The sequence below is a fragment of the Molossus molossus genome, unplaced genomic scaffold (assembly GCF_014108415.1).
Source record: "Molossus molossus isolate mMolMol1 unplaced genomic scaffold, mMolMol1.p scaffold_m16_p_4, whole genome shotgun sequence".
Taxonomy (NCBI): domain Eukaryota; kingdom Metazoa; phylum Chordata; class Mammalia; order Chiroptera; family Molossidae; genus Molossus; species Molossus molossus.
Genome location: NW_023425377.1, coordinates 83,108,281 through 83,127,637, shown reverse-complemented (window position 1 = coordinate 83,127,637; position 19,357 = coordinate 83,108,281). Strand labels below are relative to the sequence as shown.

General features: G+C 38.5%; 1 protein-coding gene across 1 annotated transcript in view; it reads right to left on the bottom strand.

Moving 5' to 3' along the window:
- ELP3 (elongator acetyltransferase complex subunit 3) overlaps positions 1-19,357 on the bottom strand; it is a 100,082-nt gene that overhangs the window by 63,576 nt on the left and 17,149 nt on the right. Inside the window, exons 7-8 of the mRNA XM_036241229.1 lie at positions 16,882-17,036; positions 2,228-2,389 (exon numbers count right to left, since the gene is read on the bottom strand). Coding sequence (XP_036097122.1) covers positions 2,228-2,389; positions 16,882-17,036 — 317 coding nt within the window. The remainder of the gene's footprint in view (positions 1-2,227; positions 2,390-16,881; positions 17,037-19,357) is intronic.

Sequence of the window (19,357 nt, the reverse complement as noted above, 5' to 3'; positions counted from 1 at the left end):
CACGGGCGCTTTCACCACTAAACGATCCAGGAGACCATGGGCTCCGTCCATCGCACTCTCTGATGTTCTCATCCATGTCCATGGCTTCAATTTGTAATCTCTTTTTTGCTAATAACCTCCCAATGTATGTGACCAGGCCAGGCCTCTCTCCTGATACGGCACCCAGATATCCAGTACTCCAAAGGTGCACTGTGTAATGCTGCAGTTCACTAGGGACATGTGGCTATTCACGTTTATACTTAAATTCATTAAAATGAAAAATTCAGTTCCTCAGCTGTGCTATCATATTGGGGAATGCAGGTATAAAACTTTCAATCACTGCAGAATGTTCTGTTGGACAGCCTTGCTCTAAAACAAACCTTCAGCCCTGGCCGGTTTGGCGCAGCAGTTAGAGCGTCGGACTACGGTCCAGAGAGACCCGAGTTTGGTTCCCGCTAAGGGCGTGTACCTCGGCTGCAGTTTGTCCCCAGCCCTGGTTGGTCATGCGGGTGGCAGCCACTCGATGTGTCTCTTTCATGTCGATGTTTCTCTCTCTTCCTCTCTTTCCCCTCCCATTCCATCTGAACAAAAAATGGAAAAGTATCCTCGGGTGAGGATAAAAAAATAAATAAATAAAATAAATAAAATTAAACAAACCTTCAACTGGATGTTCCACAAGTAATCTAAACCTCAGTATATGTAAAATAAAACTCATCTTCCCTCCAAGCCTCCTCCTCTTCCCATTTTCTCTTACCTCATTTCCACTCAGCCACCAAACAGTCATCACTTTTCAGGGCATCATTTCTTGCTTAAATTTACTGCAACAGCCTCTTAATTCGTCTTCCTTCTAGCCTGTTTTCCTTAATCCATCCCCATACTGTGCTCGCCATAAAGTGATCTTTCTAAAATGCAGATACACTCACATCACAATTTAGCTCACAACTCATCCTTAGATTAAAGCCCAAACTCCCTGGCCTGACTTCTAAGGCCCCCCATCATCTGGCCCCCCTACCTACCTTTTCAGCCTCACCTCCTACTCCTTTCCTACCTCATGCTCTACACCTCTAACTAAACTACACAACGCCAAAGTCCCTAAATGTGCCACATGCTCCCATCCTTGGCAGTCTGCTCATATTTTTTTTCTGCCTGAAACAATTTTCCTCTTCCCACCTAACTCACACTCTTCCTGTAAGTTAGATGTCATTTTCTTCAGAAAGCTCCCCTAACTTTCAAGAGACTTTTCATCTCTGAAGGTACCTTCTAGCACAGCCCTTCACTCCTCCTCTTGGTTAGTCTTCCCCTACAAGAATGCATTCTATTGAGGTTAATCTTTCTCAAGCCTGATACCCATCAGATTCTTCCCCGGGCTCAAAAATATCCAACAGACCTCTATTACCTACAGGAAAGCGCCCACCCTCCTTAGCCTGGCATTCTTCTTAGTTGATACTATGATGCTGATCACATATCTCCCTAGTTCCCCTTTTACTTCCCTCTCCCAGCGCAACCCCCAATCACGTCTACACAAATTCTATTTGAGTGGCCTTTAAGGTCCAACTCAAAACAAACCTACTCCCTGACGTCTGCTTTCACCACCCTAGGCGAATGATCAATGCTGTTTAATAAACTCTTAAAATGTGTTTTTACTAATTTACCAATTAATCACAAAGTTCCTTATACAGCCAACCTTTGGTGTGTCTTTTCTCAACTCAGTGATATAATTCTAGAGGAAAGAGAACCTCACATGGTTCTATCAACCTATATTTCTTTCCTTCCTTATACCCCCAATTTTCTCAAAGTTTATACCCATTGTCTCACCAATCTCTCTCTCACTACCCTGTCAACTGGCATCTGCTTCACAAAAACTAATCTTTTAAATATCACCCTGACTTCCTTCCTGTTCAAACTCTTTTCTTTGTCCCCATTCTACTTTGCCTTCTCTTTTGCTTTAAACTACTGACTCTGAGACCTGCCTTCTGCTTATCATTTGGAAAAGGCTGTTTATGAAAAGACTAGGAAGAGATACAATAAGCATGTGTCTAGGCAACTAGAAAGAGCCAGGAGAGAAAGACTGAAAATCAAGGAAAGAGGGGATGGAATTAAGAGCACAGATAGAAGAATGACTCCAAAAGGAGGATTACCTAAACCTATTTCTCTCAGAGTGTGGGAAGAAGGGAAAAATGAGTATGAACATAGACATAACTGGTGGGAGCAGGGAAAGGCTGTGCGAGATCATGTGTCACCATCTTACCTGTTGGTATCTCTGGCCACATCTTCGTAGACACTCTGCACCCCAATCTCCAGCCTTGTACAGCCATAGGTCAACATGTCACTTAAATGCCGCTTCATGCAATAGTCAGGTCTGGTCTCAATAGTTATTCCAATACACTTTGTGAGGCTCCTCTCAGAATACCTGTGGAGCAAATAAAAAAGTAAACAACCTGCCCCAGCTTTAGGATATTTGCTTCCATTTACAGGATTGTCTTCTCTTTGTTCTCCCAATATAAGACAGTGGTTAAGAGAATGGGCTTTGGAGTCAGACTGTATGGATTCAAATCCTGGCTCTGCTACTTCTTAACTATGCAAACAGGAATGTTGTTAACCTCTCTGTGCTTCAGTTTTATTATCTGCAAAATGAGGATAACAGAACCTACGCCTCAGAGAACTGACGTGACTGAACTAGCATATAGTAATGTTATCATCACTATCATTGTTCTTCTTCTGCTACAACCATAATCTCCATGAAAGCAGTGACTTCAACTGCCAAAATCCTATTTTTCAATTCCTAGCAACAATTTTTCATGTAAGTGAAAACCTTTTGCATTATTTATTTCCCATTCTATATTTTTATCATGTTAAATTAAAAAAGGAAGGGGGTACGTATAATAATCATAGGAATAATTTAGGTGAAATATCTTCTACATACAAAGAAAAGTCTTTCTGCCAAGCCTATTAATCTTAGCAATGATTTACAAAATTAGGAATCTTTTTTCCTCTTTCACTAAAACCACATATCAGAGTAGTAAGTGCCATTTAGATTCAAGCTGTATATACACTGAATGCTCCCATTAGTTCTATGAAGTTTGTCTTATTATCTCTATTTTACAGATGAAGAAACTGAAATTCAAAGGGATAAAATACATTGTCCATGGGTACACAGTTCATAAAATCCAAGTTAAGATTTGAAGTTGGGTCTGACTTCAAAATCCTTGCTCTCTATTTCATTTTGTTTTTTTAATCCTCACTAAAGGATATGTTTTCTTTTTCAGTTGATTTAAGAGAAAAAGGGACAGGGAGAAACAGCAATGTGAGAGAGAAACATCAATCGGTTGCTTCCTGCATGCGCCCCAACTGGGGATTGAACACACAACCTAGGTACATGCCCTGACCAGGAATCGAACCTGCAACCTTTCAGTGTACGGGATGACACTCCATCCAGCTAAGCCACTGGACAAGGACAATTGTATCAGATTTCTCTCCTTTTCAAGTTCTCTAATGCCCTAGAACCCAATACCATGATGCACCCTTCTTCAACTCTCCCAATTCTTTGGGGAGAGTGAGGAAAGCCTTTTTTGTACCATTAAATTTAATTTCCTTCTTTTTAAAGAAGATCATTGCTCTTTCTTGAAAAGTAAAAATCATAAAATTTCCATAATTTGTGACTACTCCTTTAGGTACATTCCTTTATTGTCGATAAAAAGTGACGTATGTAGTGTTAATGTTAATAACTATTAAGAAAATCAAGAACCACAGAACTGGAAGATTAATCTGAAGTCTACCACTGTAGACATTCAAACTCTTTTGTACTGTTTATTACTGTATTCTATATGGCAGTGGTTCTCAACCTTCCTAATGCCACGACCCTTTAATACAGTTCCTCATGCTGTGGTGACTCCCAACCATAAAATTATTTTTGTTGCTACTTCATAACTGTAATTTTGCTACTGTTATGTCTTAGGCGACCCCTGTGAAAGGGTCGCGACCCCCAGGCTGAGAACTACTGCTCTATGGTCTTGTATAGGATTATAGAAGCAGTAAGACTAGAGGTAACAACTAGTCCAAGAATCATAAGACAGAAAAACGGCTCAGATTTTATCAAAGATTCTAAGAAAGAATACCAAATCATTTCTCTGAAACAACTGAATCAGAAAGTCCCATGCCTCTCAAATAAGTGGGCACCAAGGCCTGCTATAACACAGGTATGTAATGCCATACGACAAATGTAACTCACATTCTTTAACTATCAATTATAGTTTTTGGGGAAAAAAAATTTTTTTTTTCAAATTAAAACAAACACATGTGGAGAAAGCAAACTGCATGAAGATGAAAAAAAACACAAAAAGCATAAAACTCTGAGTATATTTAATTATGTAATGAGGATATCTTAGAATCAGACATTCCAAAATCGTTATCATAAATCTTTCTATTAATCAATATTTGTATTTACTTATTTATTTTTAATCCTCACCCGAGGATATTTTTCTACTTATCTTCAGATAGAGAGGGAGGAAGGGAGAGAGAAGGAGAGAGGGAGGGAGGGGGAGAGGGGAAGAGAGACAAAGAGACACACACACACATGGATGTGAGAGACACATTGACGGTTGCCTCCTGCAGGACCCTGATCAGGGCCAGAGGAACCACAACCAAGGCACATGCCCTCGACAGGGAATCGAACCCACAACTCAATGGTCCACGGGCCAACACTCCAACCTCTGAGCCAAACCAGCCAGGGCTTAATCAATATTTTTACATTTATCTTTATTGTTGAGAGTATTACAGATGCCCCCCCCTTTCCCCTTGCCCCTCTCCTCCCAATTCCTGCCCTGCCCCAGGCCTTCACCACCCTATTCTCTGTGTCCATTGGTTACGCTTATATACATATAAATTCTTTGGTTAAACTCTTCCCACCCCCTCTCCCCCCTTCCCTGTGAGATTCCTCAGTCTGTTCCATGTTTCCATGCCTCAGGTTCTATTTTATTCATCAGTTTATTTTGTTCATTAGATTCCATAATGTGAGATCATGTGGGCCTACAGTATTTCTTAAAGGGTGTCATTAAGTTAGCAAGCTAAGCAGCACAGGAGTACATTGCACCACCAGGAAAAAAACTAGAGGGTGGGCAATCGCACAAATGGGAATTTGTTTAGAAGAAAGAGAAAATTCACTAGCTAATCTTTCTATTGCACAGCTTGTCAAAGGCCCGACCAAGACATAGAGAAAGCTGCTGCAAGGATGATAAGGTCTCTTCATAAGCAGACAGAATGTAGTATAGGACATAGAGGCAAATCTTATTCTCAGACAACAATTTAAGTCCATTTCAAAAATGTCTTTCTTCTGGGAGGAAATATCATTACCTTTTGCAGGAGCAGAAAAGAACAAATAAAAAATAATTCAAGTTTTAAAAAGCCAATATTTTATTTAAACGGCTTTTACCACTATCTTCTTTTCAGAATTTTATTTTCATTTGAAAAGCAATAAGCAGAAATTCTTATCAAATTTGATGTCAAAAACAATGGAGTATTTTCCTAAAGAACAAAGTATAGGTCAGCTTTCCTATAAGATCACTGTATTTTTATTAGAATTTTTTTTATTAATGTTATATTTAGTCCTACATATCACTGAATCTGCCTCTTCTTTTAACAGCGATATAGAGATATCAATGATCGTTAACATGCAAATATATGCATATAGGTTTTTGACTTCTCTAAGAAAAATATTACAGCTGACATTTTATGGCATCCTATAATCCTCCAAATAACTTAGGCAGTCATTCAACAGTATGGCTACCCTTAGGATGTAGTTCAACACCCACACCTTCCAGGGGCCACAGACTTCTTAAGTTCTTGGGCATCTAGGAAATATGCCAAATATTTTCCAACCCTGACCATAAACTTCCGAGAGACAAAGTCAGGACTTGTACCCACGTCTTCTGATTCCAATTTTACTGCTCTTTTTGGGGGTAGTACAGGGTCTTAAAAGCCTCTACTGCACAGAGTGGGACTATGCTGAATGCCACACTTTTCTGTATGCCGTAGGAGGGGCACCAACTATAAAAAATGTTAATGTCCTCTGCAAAGCATAACTTAAGCCAATAGCTTATGTTGACAACAATTTTTACAAGGAGGGTGCAGGGGGATTAGGCAATGACCTGAAAATTTAAAAGTAAGCAAAAATCAAATGCTACCCAACCTTCAAAACATAGCACAAATACACTTCTCCTCCCATGACACCTTCCTACCACCTCTCAGTAACAACTCTGCTCCCATTCCCAAAGCACTTGGCCCACACTAGAAATACAGCTTGACTTGTTATTTGTGCATATGCCTGTCTCTCCATTTTGACAGGAAGCTCCTGAAAGGCAGTATAAGCTCAAACCCATTTAAAGGTAACTGCTTAAGGGCGTGTATATATATATATATACATATATATATAAAAATACATATTTTATATATATATATATAAATATATGAAGAATGAACACATGAATTAGGCATAACTGAGGACAAAGGAAATCTCTTCACTCCCGGAGCAGCCTCTAGTAACTCCAATGCTTACCTCTCATCTTGCAAACAATCAACCCTAGACGATACCTATAGCACTAGGTTGGTATGCCACAGGAAGTAACACAACAGTGCTTGTCCCAGACATGCCTGACAATCTAGCTGCAGGGATAAGACACACAGATTAAAAACAAGGCCCACTTAAGTACAAAGCTAGAGGTGGGAGAAATAAAAATGAATATAGATTATTTTCTGGGAAGCATACTTCTATTACAGAAAGGAAAAAAGTGGCCTCTACAAGTGATTTTACTGTCTTCTTGTTCTAAGGGACACAAGAAATACTGCACATCGATTGTTTAGTCTCTTTATAATCGTCTGGAACCTGTTTTTTATTCACTCCAAGAAGTCTGTGGCAGGCATCAAGAACACTTCTTATTACTATCAATATGCTGCAGTTCCTCTTTAAAAACCTGGATGTGCCCTGGCTGGTTTGGCTCAGCGGTTAGAGCATCGGCCTGTGGACCAGAGAGTCCTGGGTTTGGTTCCTGCTAAGGGCACGTACCTAGGTTGCAATGTGTCCCCAGCCCCAGTTGGGGTCATGTGGGTGGCAACCACTTGATGTATCTCTCTCACATCGATGTTTCTCTCAAATCCATGTTTCTTTCTTTCTCTCTCTTCCCCACTTCTCTCCAGATCTATCTGGAGAGAAATACAAAAATGTCCTCGGATGAGGATAAAAAACTAAAATAAATAAATAAATAAATAACCTGGAGCCCTGGCCGGTTTGGCTCAGCGGTTAGAGCCGTCGGCCTGCGGTCCAGAGAGACCCAGGTTCGGTTCCCGCTAAGGGCATGTACCTCAGTTTCAGTTTGTCCCCGGCCCTGGTTGGGTGGTGCGGGAGGCAGCCACTCGATGTGTCCCTTTCACATCGATGTTTCTCTCTCTCTCTCCCCCAGTGTATCTGAACCAAAAATGGAAAAATGTCCTCAGGTGAGGATAAAAAAACAAGCCTGGATGTGCTTCAGTCCAGTCCCACATGAAACCTCACTGGAGCTTCAGGCCCAAATTCCTGACAGGTTTATGGAAAGTTTCCTGCATGACATCTCTCTACCTCAAACTCAGTCTGCTCAAACCAAAGTGCAAAGTAAATAATAATGGTAAATATTATTTACCATTATTAAATATAAAAAAATCTGAGTAAATAAAATTCAAGTAGATAATAGGTAAAATATTAATTTTCATTGGCCACAACGTACAGACCCTTTTCTGCATCTACAGTCTCAAAATGAGCGAGCACATTTTATAAACTTCTTTGGACAACCAAAGATTTTGCTAAATAACATCTGAGGTTATTGGTATAATCCCTAAGTAGCACCACAGAACACTTTTTTTCTATAATCACACCTGGGAAATATCTCAAAATTGTATATTCCAGACAATGCTGTACTAGTGATATTCTAGACTTACAAATGACTGAGCTAAATATTTGAGGATTAGAAAAAAAAAAAACTATGCCCCACCTCATTTTGAGATGGTGGGCAAGTTTTCTTCCTAGATATTGGTAGTTATGCCAAGCGGGTCTATAAAATAATAGAGTTCTGCCCAACACAAACTGTAGAAACAGAGTAACAGAATTTTGATTTTTAAATGAGTACTACCTATGAAAAACTACACTGGTGACATTGCAGCTTAGGGACTAATCAGGGACCCCTGCTCTCTCTTTCATGCTGGTTGACAAGGTTTAACACACATAAAAAACCACCCATAACATTCTGAGTTTTGATTCTTTCAATAGCTGACAAGAATGCTACAATTTTATACTCCTAACGACAGCTAAAGAACCAATAGCAACACACTATTAATAGAAAGGGGAAAAAAAGCACAGCTATTACACATTCTTTTAATATTATATTCACATTCAAATGAAGAGCTATATATAAATGCATTATAGACATTTTTCATTGTCAGAAAGTGACTGCTAGATGAATAACTTGCGAACACGTATTTTAGATAAAAATTCTCATTTCAATACAAATCTTCAAATCACAGAATGTCAGAGAAAGAAGTAATTTTCTTGTCATTATTCTCTAAACAATACAGTATAACAACTGTTTATATAGCATTCACACTGTATTAGGTATTATAAGTATACAGGAAAGATGATTTAAAGTACATGGGGACATGAGCACAAGTCATATTCAAATACCATGCTATTTTACATAAGGGATTGAGCAGTTGTGGATTTTGGTATCTCCAGGGGGGTCCTGGAACCAATACCCATGGATACTGAGAAACAACTATACTAGCTGCAAATAATTTGAAAATAAATTTCATTTTCTATAGCATCAACAAACATATTTTGGAATAAATTTAATAAAAGGCTTACAACATCTCTTTAATCACTATTGCTAAGAGAAATTAAATAAAATCTAAGTAAATGAGGAGATAGACTATGTTCATGGATTAGAAGACTCAATATTGTTAAACTGTCCATTTTCTCCAAATTGTTCTAGTTGTAACACAATCCCAAACTCATCACACTTTTTAACAGAAACTGACATGCTAACTTTAAACTTTATATAGAAATACAAAGGACCTAGCATATCCAAAGCAATCTTGAAAACCAACGACTATCTGACTTTAAGATACACTATAAAGCTGCAGTAATCAAGACAGTGTGGCACTGTCATAAGGACTGAAAAACTGATCAGTGGAGCACATGGGAACTCAGTTTTACATTTATACAGTCAATCGATTTTTGACAAAGGTGTCAATACAGTCTAAGTGGGAAAGAAAAGTTTTTAAACAAGTGATGTTGAAATAATTAGATATCTATATGGGAAAAAAGAAACGTGAATTCCTACCTTACACTACACATAAAAATTAATTCAGGATGAATCATTAGCCTAAATATGAAAGCTAAATATAAAAACTAGAACTAGAACAGGAGAATATTCTGCCTTGGAATAAGAAAAGGTTTTCTTGTTTAATTTTGTTAATCCTCACCCGAGGCTATTTTTCCATAGAATGAAAGGGGAAGGGAGGGAGGGAGGGAAGGAAAGAGAGAGAGAGAAAGAGAAAGAGAGAGAGAGAGAGAGAGAGAGAGAGAGAGAGAGAGAAACATCAATGTGAGAGAAACATCAATTGGTTGCCTCCCGCACAACCCTGACCAAGCTGGAAATCAAACCTGCAACCCAGGTATGTGCCCTTGACTGGGAATGGAACCTGCAACCCTTCAGTCAGAGAACTGACACTAACCACGGTACCCAACTGGCCAGGGCTAGGCAAAGGTTTATTAGAGACAGTACAAAAAGCAGTAACTGTGAAAGAAAAAACGACTAAATTAGATTTCATCAAAATAAAAAGTTTCTGCTCAAAGATTATCAACATAATGAATAGTTAAGCCACAGACTGGGTTTTCCTATTTGCAAAATAAAGATCTAACAATGGATGGCTATTCAGAAAAGCTGAATACAAAAACAGGAAGATTTTAAAAGATACTTCACAAAGAAAATACACAGAAAGCATAAGCATATAATAAAGTGCTCAACATCATTAGTCACGAAAATGCAAATTAAAACCACCATGAGACCCCACTGCACAACCACTAAAATGCTGATTAAAGACTGACAATGGCATATGTTGGTGAGGATATGGGACAACCAAATGCTCGGATATTATTGGCAAGAGTACAAATGGTACAACCACTTTGGAAAAACGCCTGGCAGTTTCTTATAAAACTAAACACATGATGTAGTTATTACCCAAGAGAAAGAAATACATATATTCACAAAAAGACAAGCATGTTCACTGAAATTTTATTCACAATAGCCACAAGCTGGAAATAGCCCAGGTGTCTATCAATAGAATGCATAAACAGAGTTCTATGCATACAATGGAATACTACTCAGCACTCAAAAAGTTAACTACCGAAATACCCAATAATGTTGATGCATCTCAAAATACTGTGTTCAGTGAACAAAGCCTTACACAACAGAGTACAGGCATAACTCCTTTTATTGTACTTCACTATATTGTGCTTCACAGAAACTGTATTTTTTTCAAATTGAAGGTTTGTGGCAACCCTGATTTGAACAAGTCTATTGGCACCATTTTTTTTCCAAAAGGGCTCGGATGATGGTTAGCATTTTTTAGTATTAAAGTATTTTTTTCCTTTATTGATTTTTTTTGAGAGAGAGAGAGAGAGAGAGGAAGTGAGAGGAAGAGAGAGATAGAAACATCGATTGGCCGCCTCCTGCATGCCCCCGACTAGGGATCAGGCCCACAACCTGGGCATGTGTCCTGACTGGGAATTGAACTGGCGACCTCCTGGTGTGTGAGTTGATGCTCAACCACTGAGTCGGACAATAAAGTATCTTTTTTTTTTTAAGTTTTTTTTTTTTCCCTCACAACCAAGGCCGGGGACAAACTGCAACCGAGGTACGTGCCCTTAGCGGGAACCGAACCCGGGTCTCTCCGGACCGCAGGCCGACTCTCAAAGTATCTTTTAATTAAGGTATATACATTGTTTTTTAGACATAATGCTATTGCAAATTTAAAAGATTACAGTATATTATAAACATAACTTTTATGCACAAGGAAACCAAAAATATTATGTGACTCCCTCTCTTGAGATATTATTTTATTGTGGTGATCTGGGTACGCAATATTTGAGGTACACCTGTATATGTTGCATGGTCCTATTCAAATTCTATAATAGGCAACATGAATCTATAGGAGGGGGAAAAATGAGAACAAAGGCTGCTCTGGGAGGTATGGAGGGGAAAAAGAAAAGAAAAAAAAAGGGTTTTGTTGCACCAGGATCTGCATTTGTTAGAGCTCATCAAATGATACACTTAAGATCTTTGCATTTCACTGTATGTATACAAGCTACAAGAGGTACCACAAACAGCAAACTAGAACTAGTTAATGATGTGCATGATGTTGTATTGGGGAGAAGTGTACTGAAGTCTGCAACTCTGAAATGCAACTCAAAAAGAAGATGGTTGGATAAATATGTGATTAGCAAGTATTGTAGAGCACCACATATATGCAGTGTTCACTGAAAAATTCACTTTTGTTTGAAATAAAATGTTGAAACAAAAGCAACTAATATCTCTTTTTAAGATGACTAAGATTGTATCCTAGGTTGGGCTGCCAATGATAAAAATCCTGGTCACCATCTTTAAAAATCTGGCTGGCCAAGGAAGGAAGCCAAAATGGTCAATAACTAAAGTGAGGGGTGGGTAAGTATCAGAGTCAAAGCCCAGAAACACAGGAGGTCTGAAGCCTGACAGAGATAAGGCCCAGGGCAGCAAGGCAGGAGACAGTCATTTTCAGGCATTCTTAGGGTACTTTTGCTTTCTTCATAACTGTGCAAGTCTATGCAATTGTCTTCTGGGCCCAGCACCCAGCATTTCCTAGCACTTTAGCTTTTCTAATAAACATAAGACATAGTTGAAGGATTCAAAGTCACTGACTGAGGTGGGAGGAGGAGAGGAAGGACCGGAAATGATTTAAACATTCTAGAGGGAGATGGTATGACTCACCTACTTCTTGATGGGTAACTACCCTTTAAAATTGCATCTTGTAAAAACAGCCAAGGAGCATTAAAGATTGAATGTAAAACTGCTTCTGGGCAGTGCTGATTAAAAAGAAATAAAACTATTTTAAAAGGTTGTTCTGAGCTATTTGGCAAAATTTGCATTTTGGTGAATGCGTGACTCAGATCCCATTGCGGGTCCTCTCCATCTCCAAAGCTGTGACTTTAGAGGACGATAGTCACCAGTAATTGTTGCTCTGGAGACAACTGAAGAGTCTCAGTCTAGCTGACAGAAATCAGTGATTATCACTTTGCCTGATTTAATGAGCTTTCACAGAAACCTTACCTGCTTTGTCCTTGAACTTTCTGTTCACTCAGCTTTCCAATGTTTCCATGTGCAAGGATATCACATATGTTTTGCTATTAACTTGCCATAAATAATAACTAGGTTCATGTTTTTTAAAGCTTTTTCTTGCTCTAACTTGTAATCTTTTAAATGAGAAACAAAGTTTTAATCAGATTAGACACACAATAACGAAACAAGGACACACAAGCTAACCCTAATTTGAAAAAAATTTTAACCTTAAACGTTGTTGACTCATCTCACAATATGTAATTTTTAATTGAATTAAAAAATCTCTGCTAAGCAAACGAAAGTATTACATCTGTATAGTTAGCAAGCAATAACAACTAGTATCAACGAATCGCACAAGAAATGTGAAGTTTATTCCTTTCCATGGGAGAGAAGTCAGCCATCCCAGGTCACCCAGCCAGTTTCACAAATATCCTCTGTGCAAGGTAACACAGAGAACAAGGTAAATATCACATCCAAAAGCTAAGAAGGAAACACATTATGTCCAAATCATAGTATCTCTGGGCCGCTCTTTATTAATTAAATTTTTTGGTTAATCCAAGGATATTTTTCCATTGATTTTTAGAGAGTGGAAGGGAGAGAGAAACATCAATGTGAGAGAGACACATTAACTGGATGACTCCTGCACATGCCCCAACCAGGGCCAGGGATCAAACCTGCAACCCAGTATGTGCCCTTGACTGGAAATCAAACCCAAAAAACCCTTTGGTCTGTGGGCCGATGCTCTAACCACTGAGCAACCAGCCAGGGCTGGGCTGCTCTTTATTTCACAAAGATGTTAACATTCAAAAATAGTTTTCTGTATCTCCAGTTCTACAGCACAAACCAGGCTACTACTTTTTCAAATTGTATGATGTTTCCCTAAAAAACAAATACCAACTCTATTATAGGAAGTTGGTAGTAAAAATTTAGCTCAACAAAGCAAACAAGATGCCACAAATCGGCTTTTTTTTTAGATTATCTCATAAAAGCATAGACACTAGGAGGAAAGAGCAAAACATGTCGAGTATGGCTTGGCAGGGCTTTCTGGCTCCCAGGTTGTACTTTTATTACTTCCCAAGAGCCATTCATAAGATTGGCAAGGAAGACTCAAATCATATATAAAGTTTAATCTGAAAGTAAAGTGTTTGTTGCCCTCTTGAGGTAAATTGAAGAACAGAAAGAAAACAATGCTAGCTTTGCCCAGAACATTACGAAAGAGGCTTTTTTCTCCAAAGGGCTTTTTCTACAAACATAATGTGATCTAAAGCTAGCTAGTTGTAATAGAAAACGCCATTTTCACCCCAACAACAGACAATTTACGAATACCACTACGTATCAGAACATTTCTGCAAAGATAAAGCTAAAACTTCACACCAAGAATAAAGCAACATTTTTAGTTTCAGTTGATGAAAATGTCAAACCAGATGCATCCTAAAAACTCATTACGCAGCTCTTTAGGAGACCCAAACTGTAGACTGTGAAAAGCTCTGTGGCAAACTTTCAAAGGGGTTTCGGAGGCTTGGGGGGGCCAAGTACAATATATATTTATAGCTCAATTCCACTTAATATGCAAGGTCTGCAACACAAGAGTAGCTGCATTGACAAAAAGAGTATGTAATATATAAGGGTGGGTAGAAAAATTTAACGATCTTGATAGATTATTCTGCTAGGGAATTAATTTTAGTCAGTAACCTTCTGAGGTACTGCTCCTATTCCAATGTCACGGGGCCTTGAACTAATTAAGTCCGTTTTTCCTCAAATTACATCTTATTCTAAGTTATCATATGATTGTCAGTATTAAGAAGAATGGAGGTAGATGACATCATTACTCCTCTCAAATTTGAAAGACTTCAGTGCTTGACTAATAAGCATGACTCATATTCATAAATGATCAACGTTTTGAATGAACAATAAAAATATGGTCACCATCTCATCCTGCTACTATAGACCCTGGAGGAGGAAGAGATCACACTGGCCAGCTGCTGCTAAAAGTCTAGATTCATGGATACAGAATTAACCTGTCATGTTATCTGAGGCGATCAGAGTAGGCTGCTTACACACATCGTTCTCCCAGTGCTGAAATCTTTATGCAGGCCCCTCAAGCTACTGTTGATATTTTTTTCATTTTTACAAACCCAAAGGAGAGAAAAAGAAGTTAAGGGGAATCTGGCTGGTAAGGCTCAGTGGTTGAACATCGACCCATGTACCAAGAAGTTGCTGGTCAGGGCACATGCCCAGGGTGCGGGCTAAGTCCCCAGTGGGGGGCATGCAAGAGGTAGCCAATCCATGTTCTCTCTCATCAATATTTCTTTCTCTCTCCCTCTCTCTCTAAAATCAATTTAAAAAAAAAAAAAAGTTAAGGGGCTAGGGGAAGTGAGAGGGGCATAAAAAGATGTTCCTAGCACTAATTCCTTAAATATTATCTATGAGCAGATAATCCCAAAATTTGTATTGTCAGCCCAGACATATTTTGTATACCCTACCTGACATCCGGTTGGATGTATCCTAGGCATTTCAAACTTAATTCATCTTAAAAAAACAAAAAACACCTCACTAAAAAAACTCCTGATTTTCTCCCATACTCCTATTTTCCCTCGGTCTTTTCCATCTCAGTATTTGGCCCTACCCATTAGTGGTTTCCTACAACCTAAACCTGAGTGTTATCTTTGACTGCTTCCTCTTTCTTACCCCCAACCCAATCCAAAGTCAGTTGCAACAACAAATACAGCTCTAATCCACCCACTCTTCTCCATCATTATTGCCACCTCCCCACCCCGCCCATCTGAGCTGGGACAGATCCAACAATCTTCTTCTGGTTTCCTACCTGGACTCGTGTACCCCTCTGATCCAGTGATTTTCAACCAGTGTACCACAAGAATTTTTAAAACATACAATACCTGATCATTTAGACAGGGGCACTGACCTCTTTTCCCGTAGATTGATAAATAAAAAAATGACAACAGCTAACACAGCAATAGCCATACAGTGTGAATGAATTAAAATATCTTTTTTTTTCAGATCGACAAAAAAATATATATATATATTTTTGGTATGCAGAATTTTGGTAGTTTATGTGTGCCATGAGATGAAAAATGTTGAAAACCGCTCCTCTAACCATTAGCCAGATAGTTGTCAAAATGACCTTCTTACTTATCACCCTGAATATGTCACTCTCCTGCTTAAAACCACTCATCTACTTCCTACTGCATTTCAAATAAAATCTTAATTCCTCAAAGCACATACAATTTGGACCATAACTAACTTTCAAGCTTACCCCATGACACTTTCTCCCTTGTTCACTGGAATCCAACCACCTTGTCCTCTGTTCCTAGAATAACCCAAGTTCTTCCCCATCTCACTGCTTTTCTCTTATTTTTTCTGCTCTTGGCCTGACTGAATCTTCCTCATATTTCAGGTTTCAGCTTAAATATCACCACTTCGTCTAGAGAATAACCCTATTTATTCTCTAGCACAGTAACCTATTTCCACCATAGCACTTACTGTTTTCTATTTGTTGAACTATTAAAATGTAAGCACCATGAGGGCAAGGACACATCTGTCTTCTTCACCATGTTGTTCCCAGTGCCTATAACACTGCATAGTACCTACTGTGCCCTCCACAAACATTCAGTAAATAAGAAGGACTAGCCAGGTGTTCCTGAAACTTCTGAAAATAAAAACTATTTTAAGACTTTCACTTCTTAAACCACTGAACTATATATGAAACTTTAGAATTCTTCTTGCTAAAAATTGAGATATGAGTTATCAACAGAATGCGTAATTTTCTTCTGGTTTGTCAATTAGACTTTAAATGACTAAATGATCCCATTCATAAACAAATTATTTAATAATTATTACAAAGTAGCTAGTAATAAAATAATGGTTATCAAATAATGGCCACTTGTTTTGATTTCATTGCAGGAATATTTCAGGACAGTACCCAGTGCTCTTTTTGGGTGGGCTAAAAACTCAACTAGCTCAGCCAAAACTATGCCTGCAGTTTAGACCAGCCTAAGGCAGAAAAGGTCTTCACAGTGATTCTGTGAACCACTCCTTCTCTTAGAATACTAATGTCAACAACCTGTAATCACTCAAAAAAATTTTTTTCAATGGAAATAATCCATTCCCGGAAAACAGAAGTAACTACAAGAGCTAGGGATGCATGAGATGACACATGTTAACTTAAGCTTATCGTGGTAATCATGTTATGATATATGTAGGTTAAATCATTATGCTGTACACTCTAAACATATATAATGCTGTATGTATGTCGATATAGCTCAATGAAACTGAGAAAAATGTATTTAACCTTATAACCCATCAAAACTATGCAAATAAAAATAATGAAATCCCGCTGTTACTCCCAAATAGCACTGCACCGCCCCCTCCCCAACACCCAGCCAAAGAATTAGGAATGTAGATGTAGAGCCAGAGTAGTTCTCGTTGGCTGTGCCTAGAAAGATAAACTGACAACCACTTTGGAGAATATGATAAAATAATGATTTCTTACTTGACTGCCTCATAAATATTGTTGGAGGTATGTCCTGACAATGCATCATGTAAGTTTCGAATAAAATAATCTCTGTATTCTTCTGGAAGGGCCATAAATGTTCCACCCATCACAATAAATTCCACTTTATCCACACTGTGACCAAGCTGTTTCAACTGAAAGACATAAATTAATCAGCATTAAAAAGATATAGTCACTATCCTAAGAGGGTACTGCAAATTTCTAATTTTATTTTTCGGTGTTTTCATCAGTATAATTTAAAAACAAGAAGCAATTAAACCTATTTAACAAATTCTGTGGATTAAAAAAATAGACTTGAGTCTGAAAGAAAAAAATGATAGCTCAAATAAGGAGGGAGAATGAGAATTAAAAATAATTACCAAGAAGCTTGATGTTAGTACCTACCGAGTTGAGTGGAAATTTAAAAATACATAGACTATAAACTAAAAAGCAGTAAAGGCAAAAATAAGCAACTATATATCAATCACGTATTTTATGCCAGACATTGTGGTAAACCTTGGGGACAGAGAAGATAATTATATGCAACATAATCAGGACTTGATGCGAATGAAAGACAAAGAACACTAGATTAGAAACAAAAATTAAGAGAACAGTTTTAATTAAAACTTTAAAGCTTTAGATCAGTTGTGAATACTCTGTACATAGGTGGCACCTCAAGCCTGCTTTATCCAGGTGGGGGGGTGGGTAGGAAAATAAAAGTCTGATTGCCCTGTCTGGTGTTGCACAACAGTTAGAGCATCAGCCCACACAATGAAGGGTTTCTGGTCAAGGGCATGTACCTAGACTGCAGGTTCAATCCCTGGCCCCAGTCAGGGCTCATTGAAGGCAACCAATCAAAGTGTCTCTCTCACATCAATGTTTCTCTCTCTCCCCACTCCCTTCCTCCCTTCCACTCTCTCTAAAGATCAATGGACTAACAACAACAACAACAAAAAGTCTGGTTGATAAACCATGAAATACAATGTCTCTACTATTAGGGATGCAATGGTCCAGATCTTTGGCTTTGTCAACTACAGTAAGCCAAGATTCTAATTTCCAAAAACAAGTATTTAAATTTCTTGCCATATTTTAGGTGTGAAAAAAATGGATAAAGTAGCCCTGGCCGGTTTGGCTCAGCGGTTAGAGTGTCGGCCTGCGGTCCTGAGAGACCTGGGTTCGGTTCCCGCTGAGGGCGCGTACCTCGGTTGCAGTTTGTCCCCGGCCCTGGTCGGTCGTGCGGGTGGCAGCCACTCGATGTGTTCCTTTCGCGTCGATATTTCTATCTCTCTCTCTGTTCCTCTCTCTCCCTCCCACTCTACCTGAACAAAAAAATGGGAAAATGTCCTCAGGTGAGGATAAAAAAAAAAAAAAATGGATAAAGTAGTTACCAGATTATGAACTCAAAATATACTATGTAAAGGATGTTTATAATTAATGTGGCAAAAAGGTACCTTTTAAAATGTTTCTGAAAATGGCAAATAATTTATACATACATATATCTTTATGTAAGTATTTTATATATACATCATATGCATATATATTTAAAATACATATGTAAGTATCTATATGCGTGTGTATGTGTGTGTGTGTGTGTGTGTGTGTGTGTGTGTATGTGTATATATATATATATATCTCAAGACTAAAGGAATACTGTATATATCTACGGCTTACAAGGGATACACAACAAAATCACCCTGATATCTTTTTCAGAATACCTTGGCAGGACCCTAAACTAGACTTAAACAGAACATCCAGAGGTGAAGATCTGGCTCATGTTTTGGAAAAGTTATGGTGATTCTAATGATTTATAGTTAAGAAAAAAATTCACTGCTCTATGGTAGTTTCTAAATTTTTTAAAACCCATGCTCCTTTTTGGTAAACATAAACATTTCACACTATATTAAAACATTTTTTTTTTTTTTTTTTTATTATTTTTTTTTATCCTCACCGAGGACATTTTTCTATTTTTTGTTCAGGTAGAGTGGGAGGGAGAGAGAGGAAGAGAGAGAGAGAGAGAGAGAAACATCGATGTGAAAGGAACACATCGAGTGGCTGCCACCCGCACAACTGACCAGGGCCGGGGACAAACTGCAACCGAGGTACGCGTCCTTAGTGGGAACCGAACCCAGGTCTCTAAGGACCGCAGGCCGACGCTCCAACCGCTGAGCCAAACCGGCCAGGGCTATATTAAAACATTTTAAAGAGTTAAATATAAACACCATGGCTAAAAAAGAAATTAAAGCAATGGTCAGTTTAGAACACGCTTTTCCAAACTACACAGGCTCCCCACCCCAGTGGGGTCCTCTCCTGTAGCTGAACCATCCTGATCCACACATGCTTGGTGACAGTGAAGTGAAATCAGAACTGGCCAATACTAATAGTGACAGTTGGATAAACAAAGTAGTGACTTATTGACTATGGTATATATTACTTTCCATTTGGGATTTTGTGGTTGCCCTACAAGATGTTACTAGGA